Genomic DNA, 12,801 nt, shown 5'->3' on the forward strand with positions numbered 1-12,801 from the left:
GAGTTGAATATGATGCTGTCGCTGTTATAAAAAACTGTAAAAATAGATGTAAAATATTTTCATAGAGAAGCAACTGTTTTGTTTGTACAAGTCGTACAAATGTCATGTCTGTCATTGTACTGTCTGTGTGTCACTCCTGAGCAGTGACAGGTCACATTAACAAAGATGAATGTGTAAGTTAACAGTTTAACGACTCAGTTGTTCAGTTATTTATATAAAAGTAATTCATTCTTAATATTTAAGTTTATTCCTGTGTCTGTGTCCTGTGATGAATTAGCATCATTTCTGTTTCTCTCTTAATGAAAAAGCTCCAAAAACCTCAGTACAAAAGCTTTGTGAGCTCATTTTGTTCAGGTTCTTCAACGTTAAAGGACTTTTTCAGGGTTTTTCAGGGTTTAGTTGTGATGGTTCAGGTAAAACATTAGTGGATTATGTCTATGATGTGTCCTCACTAAGATATAAAAACAAGTGTGTGTTTTAGGGTTAGTACAGATGTGCGTGTGTGTCCTGTACTTCAGTGAGGTTGTATACGTGTGTGCCTGTGTGTGTGTGTGTGTCCCATGTCTGTGCACACATGAGCATGCATGCAGCGCCTCCATTAATGGACAGTCTTTGTGGGGCCTCTCTTTTCAGCCGTGCTGCTTTAGAGACACATTGTGCCCTTGCATAGAAACAGAAGCTCTCCATTGCTCCTCAATGGAGCAAAAACAAAACCATGTCAGGCGAGCTAGCAGCCCCCGAGTGTTCGCCATTTAAGTCCTGACCAATGGGTGAGCGGCTGCAACAAAAGGCCTGGACAGGGAAGGAGGCCTGTGCTGTTTACAGTGATAATGTCTGGGTGGTTCACTCAACAAGGCCCCTGCACACACACACACATGCATGCATGTGTGTGTGTGCGTGTGTGTGTGTGTGTGCGTGCTCAGTGCCTCGGTTTTAACTGTGAGAATCAACAGGTTCACGTGCAGATTAATGCAGATTAATAAATCCTGGACACACTGAAGTAAGTGTTCAGGTAAGTAAGTGAAGTGTTTGTTACTTTTTCAAATCACCTTTTTGTTTGTTTCTTGTTTTTCTTTGAAGGACAAATACATGTCAAACTTTTGGTCAATTATTGTTTCATCAAAATCTCTTTTTCAATGATTATAAGGCAAGAACAAATAAATAATAATTAAACAGAGTTTACAGGAGTTACTGGAACCAGACAATCAACACTTTGATTAAAACTAAATAAAAGAAACAAACAAACAAAGAAAAAAGTGGAAAATAAATTAGATTCAATTAATGAATTACCAGTGAAAGTACAAATAACAAAAATAGATAAATAAAAACCAATACAGTAAAGCCAGTATGTTTTTTAACTATTATATTTTACAGAATTCTTCATTAGTCATTAAATCTGGATGTTATTTTTATATATAGTTTCATCTCTTCTCAGCTGCAGAATTAATGTATTTTTATCCAAATAAAAGAGTATATTTATATTAATATTTATAACATAGAATATAATATTTGTTTGCTCCATAACATTTGGAAAAATGTTAATTGTTGTTTCCAAAACCTTGTTGTGTTCACAAACCAAACTTTTTCGCTTTTAATGATGAAGCAAAGAAACAGAAAATATTCACATTTAAGAAGCTGAAAAAAATGAGAAAACTTCAAGAATTGATAATGGATGAATATCCAAACTTGGGTCATTAATGGTATATTTACGTATACATATATGTATATATATATATATATATATACATATATATATACACACATATACTGTATGTATAGATTAATGTGTTAATTCCACATCTACATCAGCACAGTCAGAGTCATGTGTTCATAGCTGCATCGATATAACTCTGACTTGATTTGAATCACTGAATGAAATAGAAAATAAATGTTTCTTATTTGTGTGTTTATGATTTGAGAAGCGAACGGTGTTAGTGTGATGAACACAGCTGCTCCTCGTCTCTTATTCAAAGAGCCTCGTCCTCTTTTCAGAGTAAAACAAGTGACATGGAGAGGTTGAGTCACAGCGAGGGAGGGAGTCTGTGCTGAAGAGTCTGACACTGGTATCAAATCGCCCGTGCTGTCCTTGGACTGGGGTTATCTTGTAAATACTCTCGCTCCAAGTCTATAAAAGCGAGGGTCCTTTATGACGGCCAAGGCCACTCATTCACGGTAAAATAAAAAAGCACTCAGTGTCTGTGAGTGGGGAAGGATCCAGATGGAGGGAGGGGAAGGATGGAGGAGGAGGAGGAGGAGGAGGAGGAAGAGGAGGAAGAGGAGGAAGAGGAGGAAGAGCGTGGATCACAGTTTTTAACTTAAATAGAATATAGAAGCTGATACTTTGAGTTAATGCAGTATTGTCCCTGTTTGATTGACTTTCTCTGTGTCTCAGATCTGTTTGTCTTTTATTCTCAGTAAATACAGTCGTCTCTCCCCCCGGCCAATGATTCCTGTTCCTCATGTGTGGACGTGTAATGACTTCTGCCTTGTTTTTCTTTAACAACAACACATAGTAATGAGCAAAGTAATTAAAAGCAGTGCGACGGAGACAGAGGGGGAAGCAGGAAACAGCTCCACTTAACCGACGAGCATTAGAAATGAGTTGCATTAGAGAAGCACTGGTGTGATGTTTTCACTCGTTCCTCTCTTTTAATTCTCTCTTTCTCGTGTGATGCATGCGTCTCCTGAGCTCCTGTGGACGTGGAAAGATGTTGATTTGATTCTGATGATACTTGATTATCTCCTGCTGTCGTCTGCCTTCACCTGAAGTGGAAAGTGAGGAGTAAATTTAGACTGAACGAGTTTTGACTCAGTTATATTCTGTTACAGAGGCCGAGCACCTGTCACCTCGCTCTTTGACCTCGTCACACACACACACATCCTCCATCTGTATTTGTGTGTGTCTAATATATATATATATATATATTTATATATATGTATGTAAGCAATCACAATCAGCAGTAACACACGCTCACACACAGAGAAGATCATCTAATATCAGAGAGCGTCGTGGAGACGGACATCCGATCATCTGACAGCCAGGACACAGATACGATTCGTCAGCGCTGATCCATGCAACAGATAGTTTTCACAAACCGTGGCTGACTAAGGTTACAGCGACATCATCGCTGCTCCGCCTCATGCAGATAAAACAAAAAGCTCAGGTTTCCCTCGATCGGTCATCGATAAGGAGAAGCTTTGTTTGTTTTCTCCTTCTGATGAAAAGTGTGACAAGAGGAAATGAGAAAACGCTTGTGCATGCAGTCGTATCAGCTCTGTGAGATGTTTTCCTCCTTTCTGCTCCGTGATCATATCGTTGCTCATCTCCCTTTTTTTTTAATTGAAGCTTATTAAATGTTTAACCCAAGTGTCTGTATATTTGATTAAACCCTCATCATTGTTTAAAGAAATTAAATTCAGCCCAAGTTAAGTATCATCACTTTACATTTGCCTCTCCTCAAAGTCCTCTTCATGGTGTGAATATTTATTTATGTTATAAATGAAGTAAAGAGATATGGCCTCTTTCATATCACTGTAATTATGAACCACAGAAAAGAGTTTGATTCAAATAAAATAGGCCATTTGTACACAAGCAATTAACTGCTGCGGCTTTAAATAATGTCGCCCAGACGGAACCTAATTATAGTCGGCGTGCTTTGATTCAGGCTTTGTGAGGCAGTATCACTCGGGGCGTCACTTTGGCTTTTCACTCACCTAGCGTTTGTTTTGAAATTTGTGACAATCACAGGAGATTAGCATTTGTAACAGCGTGAGGGAAGAAAGCAATGCCCATAGCTACAGATTCATTTAGAGCAGCAACACACTCACTGCACTGCACACACATGATAACAACTCTGTGTGTGTGACTGTGTGTGTGTGTGGCGTCCCTGAGCAGACCCCGGCAACTGACATGTGTCATTGTCTTGTATCGAGATCAAACAGTCAGTCAATTATCTTGAGAGGCTTCAGCGGTTGTGACAGAGAGGAGGAGGGGGAGGAGGAGGAGGAGGAGGAGGAGGAGGAGGACGAGGAGTTGGAGGAGGTAGAGGCTAAATGTCCACCATCAAATTCTCTCACATGACCAGCACACACCTCTGTGTGTCACATGACCACGAGGCTCTGGACTGACGCTCATGACCTTCACCTTGTTTGTCCACATCTTCTTACAGTGAAACATCACAACTTTAAAGGGCTTTTTCAGGGTTAGAGTTAGAGTTTGGTTAAGGTTAGTGATGGTTAACGTTAGGGTGATTATGTGTCCTCACTAAAATATAAAAACAAGTATGTGTGTGTGGCGTCTCAAGGTTATAAGAGTGTTCTCTGTGGTTTTGTTAAACCTGCTGTTGTTAATTCTAAAAACATTGTTAGAGAAAGTACAATGTGTGTGTTTCCCTGGACAATAGTCAGTGTTAATACTCTGTGTTAATATTCAGTGTTAATACTCTGTGTTAGTACCCTGTGTTAATATTCAGTGTTAATACTCTGTGTTAGTACTCTGTGTTAATACTCTGTGTTAATACTCTGTGTTAATACTCTGTGTTAATACTCTGTGTTAATACTCTGTGTTAGTACCCTGTGTTAATATTCAGTGTTAATACTCTGTGTTAATACTCTGTGTTAATATTCAGTGTTAATACTCTGTGTTAGTACTCTGTGTTAATACTCTGTGTTAATACTCTGTGTTAATACTCTGTGTTAATACTCTGTGTTAGTACTCTGTGTTAATACTCTGTGTTAATACTCTGTGTTAATACTCTGTGTTAGTACTCTGTGTTAATACTCTGTGTTAATACTCTGTGTTAATATTCAGTGTTAATACTCTGTGTTAATACTCTGTGTTAATACTCTGTGTTAATACTCTGTGTTAATACTCTGTGTTAATACTCTGTGTTAATATTCAGTGTTAATATTCAGTGTTAGTACTCAGTGTTGTGGAGCTCTCACTCACATCATTATATTGCATTTACAATAAATAAGGACATTATTGCGTTTACACTAAACTACTTTAGATTAGCACAATTACATTAAACCCGTTTAAATTGTCACACGCGTCTTTATTGATTTATATTTAATGCAAAGAAACAAATACACAATATAAACTTCTTTATTTTCAAAGTTGGACCAGTTAAAAACAACATAGAGGATGATAGTGTTCTTTGACTGAATGATGGAGCACTCACACACTACATGACATCAGCCCGAGCTCCAGAAGAAACTTTCAACAGGTTCGACTAAAACTGCAGCTGAAGTCGTTCTGGCTGGTGTTTATGAGCTGACTTTACACAGCAGTTAGAGTCTGGACGACACTACATCGATCCACACGTCTTATAAAGATATGACTTTGATTTGTGGCGTCTCTGAGGTCGTTCTCTCTCTCTGCTGCAGGATCCTCCTCTAAATCAGCTCTGACAACATCCATTAGGTTCCACACACTTTGGCTATTAAATGAAGAGTGGACATAAGCTGTTTAAGGCCTATTTAATGTCTGTGTGTGAGTGCAGGGGGCGGAGCCACAGTCCAGAGTCATTGGAGGGCCACAGTCTCATCTGCATATTGGCACAGAGACGCCCCACTGGTGACCCTGAACGCTGATGGGAGAGGAAGGAGAGGCTGACGGCGTTCAGCGGGAGTTCACCGTCAGTTCAGGGTGAACGGGAGAGCACCGCACCACTGATCCAATCTGCAGGAGGAGAAGAGGAGGAAAAAGAGGAGAAAACAGAAGTAAAAGGGAGAGAGAGAGCGTTGAGACGAGGAGGAGGAAAAAAGACCAGCGTGACTCAAAGTGGATATAAATGATGGATTAGAGGTGTGAGAGGCCTGAGTCTCTGTTTCCCAGTGATGGCTGTTAGCTTGAGCCTAACACAGGTAACACAGTCACAGCAGCAGCTTATTGACTCCCGTGATTGCCAGACTAGTAAATTTGAGCCAAAGGCACCGACTACAGTCTGCTTTCTTTATAAGGTGCAGCACAGGCCCTGAGCTCAGACCTCACAGCTACACAAACACACAACATCTCCATTAATGTGTCCAGTCAGGGGTCAATCTAATAAACATGGGGTCAGTGCAGTGGTCATCAGAGAGAGCCTTTAAGGTTCCTCCTAATTGTATCCCTGCAGCCTTCAGGTCTGGCTTTTTATAGCTGATAAAATGTACACAGAGGAGAGGATGTGAGGATGTGAGGATGTGAGGAAGGGATGAGGAAGCTAGTGAAGGTAAAGAGGTTTTTCTAATGCAGTCGTCCACAGGGGTCACAGTTTCTGCCTCCTCTGTTGGGAACACTTGTTTTCAGGCGTCCTTCTGCTTAATCTTTGCTTTAATCCTCACGGGGAAATTGTGAGGATCAATTTAAATATTTTTATCTCACAAACAAGAAAGAGAAGTCTTTAAAATGAAAGCGCATTACTGCTGTGTCCTCTCTGTAAACATGGAAATGTCTCCTCGGATCCATCTATCAGGGGATGGAAGTCTTAATAACGTCTTGCAACCGACCTGTTCTCCCTCAGGGGAAAGAGAGGGCGCCTCAGAGCGGCTTCTCAAGTCCAGTTACAGTTGTGTTGCTAAGCAGCCGCGCTGTTAGCCAGCGGCACAAGAAACAAGCCATTATCTGTTAGCGCTGAATGGTTAGCGAGCAGCGGTGGAAATGAATGAGGCAGCAGCTGCGGCCACGATCTACAGTATTCTCATCAACGACGCTGTGATGCGGAGCCGAGGTCTTCAATAGAAGGAGAAACCGTTTGTGACTTAAAGCTGAAAAAGAAAACTGCTCTGTGATATCTTTACCCCCGAAGAACCCGAGGAGCATGGACCACGTTTCAAGCTCCAACGTGACCCCAACTTGGGAACTGGCTAACCCAGAAGAAGGTCAGAGGGAAACCCAGCCCCTCAGACCACCTGATATCTTCACTGGTTTCCTCTCTCTCTCCTCAGTCAGCTTTAGAATGAATGACGACCGCTCCACTGCTTTCACTTAGAGCGTCCATTGTGCACAACTCTGGTTTTGTTGGACGGCCTGAGATGGAGAGAGCGACATGTGCTGGTGTTGATGATCAGGTGTCCACTTGGATAACATATTAAAAGCTGTCCCATCGGACTCATAGGTCATAGGCTGTCATGGCTCTCATGCTGAGGGCTTCTGGCTCTGAGTGGATGATTCAGTGTTGAACCTGAGACCTGATCCTGATCCTGATCCTGATCCTGATCCTGATCCTGATCCTGATCCACTCACATGAGGACTTTTACATTTTACCTGATGTTTAAAACTCTAAAGAGAGAGAGAGAGAGAGACCGGAGGCTCTTAATATTTTAAATATCCAGTGTTTTACAAACTGAAGCTTTTATTATTGTCTTGTTTTTGTGGCCTCAAAATAAACCTTTTATGTTCTTTAGGTAAAAGTCTGGCTCTACAGTGGCCGCCATCTTGTTTTTGTCATGTATCTGCAGCAGCTCAACAAAACAACTACAGCTTTAAAGCTTTTGTCACAAACAAAATCAAACATCTGTTGTGGTTTGTGAAGGCCACCGTAGTTCATCATGTGTGTGTGTGTTAAATCTACAGTCATGGCACTTTTTCACGATACAGTCGTAGCTCCTCAAAGTGGGCGGAGTCATCATACCACGTCATTTCACATGAGGTCTATAAATACTTAGAGGGTCAGAGTTTTCCTCTGTCAAACATCCAGGTTTAAGACTTTTCAGGATGTTTAAGTCTTTTTAACTTTATGCTACATTTATACATTCAGTGACGACGCTCTCTGACCAATCAGAGGCCGGCGGTCTGATGATGTCACATTTTAGTATCAGCTCAGCTCGGAGGGAACCTGGAGTCAGAACAGGTACAAAAAAGAAAATCATCTGGTGTCAGGTTCTGTCACTGGTGGAAAAGCAGAGAGTGGATCATGTTTAATAAAAGAGTATAATGTAGTGTGTGTGTGTGTGTGTTTGTGGACCTGTAGGCACAGAGCGACATGAGCTGACCTCCTGGATGAGCTTCGACTCCATCTTCAGGTTCTTCACTGAGGTCCTTGAAGCCAAAGAGGGCGAGGAGGCGGAGGAGACGTCCAACGCCGTCACCACGCGCAGCAGCTCGCTGAAAAACAAACACCAGGATCTGTAGATGACGTCGAGGTGGACCAACGTGATCTGAAGCTGAGAGGGGAGGGGCTAAGAGGAGAGGGGAGGGGCCATCACAGGGCTGACATGGACAGACAGAGGCCAAGGTTCCACATCCTTTCTGATCGTTCTTTCTCTTCCTTTTCACCTCCATCTGTCCTTTCTGCATTCACTTCTGCCCTCTCGGCCTCACACACACACACACACACACACACACACACACACACACACACACACACACACACACACACACACACACACACACACACACACACACACACACACACACACACAGTCACCTTTGACTCTTTTTTTAAATTCAGTTTTATATAAATATGTCTGGAGTGACAGAGATAAGAAGAGATTCTTTCCTTTGTTTATTTTTTTTAAACTCAGTTTCTCTGAGCTCAGTTTGCAGCGTCTCAGATGTTTTTAATACTTACATATATATATATATATATATATACACACATACACATATATGTAAGAGTGAGGAGAGTCCAGCTGTAAATCTGGTTGAGATCCTCAGAATTGATGTGCGCTCGTGATCAAATGCGATGAAACAAATAAAAGAAGCGTGTGCTGAATGTGTGGAAATGCAGGACACACAGGAGCATATTTAAAATCACTTAAAGTCAAGCATCACAACCACGTTGAGGGAGATCTCATTTTAACAGGAGCCACAACACTCATAACGCCTCAATATATACACTTACACATGTCAGGAAATCCAAGATTTCAATATTATTCTAAGCCTGAATGATATTTCCTTAGATGTTGGCAGAGTGTGTGTGTGTGTGTGTGTGTGTGTGTGTGTGTGTGTGTGTGTGTGTGTGTGTGTGTGTGTGTGTGTGTGTGTGTGTGTGTCCACCTTTTCTCTTTCCTGCTCAGCTGGACTTTAATCTGACTGTGACACAAACATCATCATCAGACTTTTTTATGAGTAATCTATAAACCAGGCTTCTTAATGGAAGACATTTCTAATGTGACGTGACATGAGTCTGAATAAATCTGATCAAAACTCAGACACTTGTTAAAAACGTCAGGTTTAAGGCTTTTCTGGATTATCTCTGTGCTTAAAGGACTCATTTCACTTTTTAATTCACTTCACATTTCCCTCCCTCTGTCTCTTCTCCAGGTTTGAGTAAAGAACTCATTCTTTGACTCGATGAGTTTCATTTTCCTGCTCTTTGGTTCATTTGCATATTATATTGTTGCCTTAAGAAGAAACCAGACTCTGCTTCAACTGTTTTGTTTAATAATATCAAATGAAGCCATAACGATGATGTGAACCATCTGAATCACATTTGTTCAAACAAAGAGGAACTAATGATGTTTATCATGTGGAAGGTTTTATGTGCTTTTATTTTGTATTCTCTGAGACAGGAAGTGTCAGGTCACTTGTTGTTGTTTTTTTAAATTATAATTAATAACACATTCTGAAAAGTGTTCACTCGTTCTCTTTTGATTTTTAAAAATGTGTTAACTGAACCTTTTCTGAGACGACTCGTTTCCCTGGTTTGTGATGAAACCATTAAACCTTTTGCATCTTGGTTCATAAACTCTGTATTTTTTATTCTTTTATTGTCAATATTATTCTGATTCTATGGTTTTTTCTGCACCTTGTGCTCGTGTTTGGGTGAAAATGAATAATGAATGAAAGTTTGTGAGTGGAAAGAGTCTGAAAGTGTAAAGTATCTGCAGCGAGGACGAGTGAAAACTGATCATCTCACATGACACACGTATGAAATCTGAGCGACGGAGGAAGGAAAACGAGGAGTTATTTTAATTTACCAACAAACAAACAAACAAACAAACTCACTTTTTAATTGAGTTTTACTCATCAGACGAAAACGAGAGGAAGACGGATGATTTTAAACGGATTATGTCGACAGTGAGACGTTTGTCTGCAGGAAAACTAACTCGCTCTCTTCTTTTTGGTGTGTGTGTGCGTGCGTGGGTGTGTGCGTGTGTGTGTGTGTGTGTGGTTTTACAGCATCATTTGTTTTGACACGGTGAAGACGATCAGGTCATTAAACGCCCCCTCAATAAATCTTTACAAACCTTTTCCATTAACCTCAACAACAAGTGGAACCAGGCGAGAACACACACACACACACACACACACACACACACACACACACACACACACACACACACACACACACACACACACTGTCACTCACTCACTCACTCGTTCACTCTTTATGCCTTTGATAAAAATGTTGACTTCAGTGAACTTTAATCCAAAAGTCTCAAGGACTCAGAAAATGAGCCCTTGAGAAGTTTTAAGAGTGAAACACTCGTTTTCACCAGTGATTGTTTTAAATGTTAAAAACAAAGTTGTGTAAAGTTTGCGTGGACATGTTATCACACTGTTGTTCTGTCCAGGGTCACGTGGTCACATGTGGAGCTCCTCCTCTTCCTCTTCCTCTTCCTCTTCTTCCTCTTCCTCCTCTTCCTCATGTGTTCATCTTCTGTTACTTTAGAGCAAAGACTTCTTTTTCTTGGTGTCTAAAGCAGAATGATCGTCGTCGTCAGTGAAGCAGCGTGAGGACGAATAATAACTATGACTGATTTGATTAAAGCTTTCACTCACGGCAGCTTTTGTGCACAGACAGTAACAGACACTTCCTCTATGATCATATAAGAAAGAGAGGAACAGACATCGCAGTCGCTCAGATTAACGCTGAAATCCTGTCAAACTCTGAAGGAGGGGGGGGGATTTCAGGATTATAAAGAAGAGGCTGCACGTTAAAATGTGTGGAATTAAGAGTCAATTCAACACTAATTCAGGTTCAAATAATCTTTACATTATCAGTGTTGAATTTAACAATAAAAAAAACGATTCAATTTGACCCAATTTCAGATTATTATTTAATTATTTCAGCATAAGAATCTTTTTAATGTTTCAGTGACAAACATTGAACTCTTCTAATGTCACAGTAACATTCAAAATATTCTATTTCACTCTTTTACTGTTAAAAAACAGACAGAGGCAACTTTATTTTACTAAAACATTTTAATTTGACACTGTTCCATAATTTATTAAATTCTAAAACATTTTACTTTGACACTAATGTGTATTTCACTCTTTAAGTGTAGTACATTTGTTTACTAAAACATCACACATTGTTAAAGTAAAAGTTAAATCAGAACATTTCAAACTATTTCAGTGTATTTAACTCTTTAATGTTAAAGATGAAAACTGTGAAATTCAACACAATCCAAAAGTGTATTTAACTTTTTTTTTAGTGCTAAGATAAAACTAATACTGTTCATTTTCATTTCTGCACATATTTAAGTCTAAATGTTCAATTGTTGAATTTATCACTTTTTCACTGAATCTTTTTAACACTTTCACTTTTAATTAAAACTCTAATACAGTTTTTTCAGGAGTCTTTATTTGATCCTAATCTGAACTGGTGTTAAATTGACTTGTTTGGTGTCATTTTAACCCTTTAAAAAAAGTAATATTTCGTTTAGTGGTAAAGTTGAGTTGAATCTCTTTATATTAACATATAAATATATAAATACATGTATAAGCTGCCACCGACTGATATTTCAATTTTTCCTTGAAGAGAGTTGTTGTCACGCTCTGATCTGTGGACGCACAAGATCAACTCAACCCAAAGAGCAGGAATGTCACCCCCCCCCCCCCCCCCACACACACACACACACACACACACACACACACACACACACACACACACACACACACACACACACACACACACACACACACACACACACTCTTCAGCGGATCACTGTCAGATCACTATTTGCATAATTATATGCTCGGCTCAGAAGACAGAACTAACCCCCAAATTTTACGGGTCAGTGATCTGTAACAATCAATGTTTTATCAGGTTTACAGAGGGGGAGAAAAATATCTTTAACAATCATGATGGAGGAACTCTCCTCTCTCCTCCTCTCCTCCTCTCCTCCTCTCTCATCTCCTCCTCTCCTCCTCTCCTTCACTCCTTCACTCCTCCTCTCCTCTCCTCCTCTCCTTCACTCCTCCTCTCCTCCTCTCCTCCTCTCCTTCACTCCTTCACTCCTCCTCTCCTCCTCTCCTTCACTCCTCCACTCCTCCTCTCCTCCTCTCCTTCACTCCTTCACTCCTCCTCTCCTTCACTCCTTCACTCCTCCTCTCCTCCTCTCCTTCACTCCTTCACTCCTCCTCTCCTCCTCTCCTCCTCTTCTTCACTCCTCCTCTCCTCCTCTCCTCCTCTCCTCCTCTCCTCCCCTCCTCAGTTCACTTCAATGGCTTTATTGTCACAACTGCTTTATCAGAAACAATATTTCCAAAGAACCCTAAATTCACCCTTTGGCTTTAAAATAAAAACTTAACCCCTCCTCCTCCTCCTCCTCCCTCCTCCTCCCTCCTCCTCCCTCCTCCTCCCAAAGTGAGCAAATACTTTTTCATCTATTGACGGAGAGAAGAATATGTGGCTTAAGCTTTTGGACGTGCTTTCAAAGATTGTATCCCTTCTTTTCTTCCCCCTGCTTTTCTCTGCTCAGCTCGACACTGTGTTTTTATTCTCCTCTCTGAGCAGAAGAGCTCTTTAATATCATATATGTGTGTGTGTGTGTGTGTGTGTGTGTGTGTGTGTGTGTGTGTGTGTGTGTGTGTGTGTGTGTGTGCGTGCGTGCGTGCATGTGTGCGTGTGTGTGTGTGTGTGTAACAGA

General features: G+C 40.6%; 1 protein-coding gene across 1 annotated transcript in view; it reads left to right on the forward strand.

The window, feature by feature from the left end:
* The window catches only part of arb2a (ARB2 cotranscriptional regulator A), a 140,211-nt gene extending 132,086 nt beyond the window's left edge, over positions 1-8,125 (forward strand). Inside the window, exon 11 of the mRNA XM_083904092.1 lies at positions 7,953-8,125. Within this exon, the coding sequence (XP_083760218.1) occupies positions 7,953-8,113 (161 nt within the window). The 3' untranslated portion in view covers positions 8,114-8,125. The remainder of the gene's footprint in view (positions 1-7,952) is intronic.
* The last annotated feature ends 4,676 nt before the right edge of the window (positions 8,126-12,801 follow it).

Source organism: Microchirus variegatus, assembly GCF_963457635.1.
Source record: "Microchirus variegatus genome assembly, chromosome: 17".
NCBI classification, from domain to species: domain Eukaryota; kingdom Metazoa; phylum Chordata; class Actinopteri; order Pleuronectiformes; family Soleidae; genus Microchirus; species Microchirus variegatus.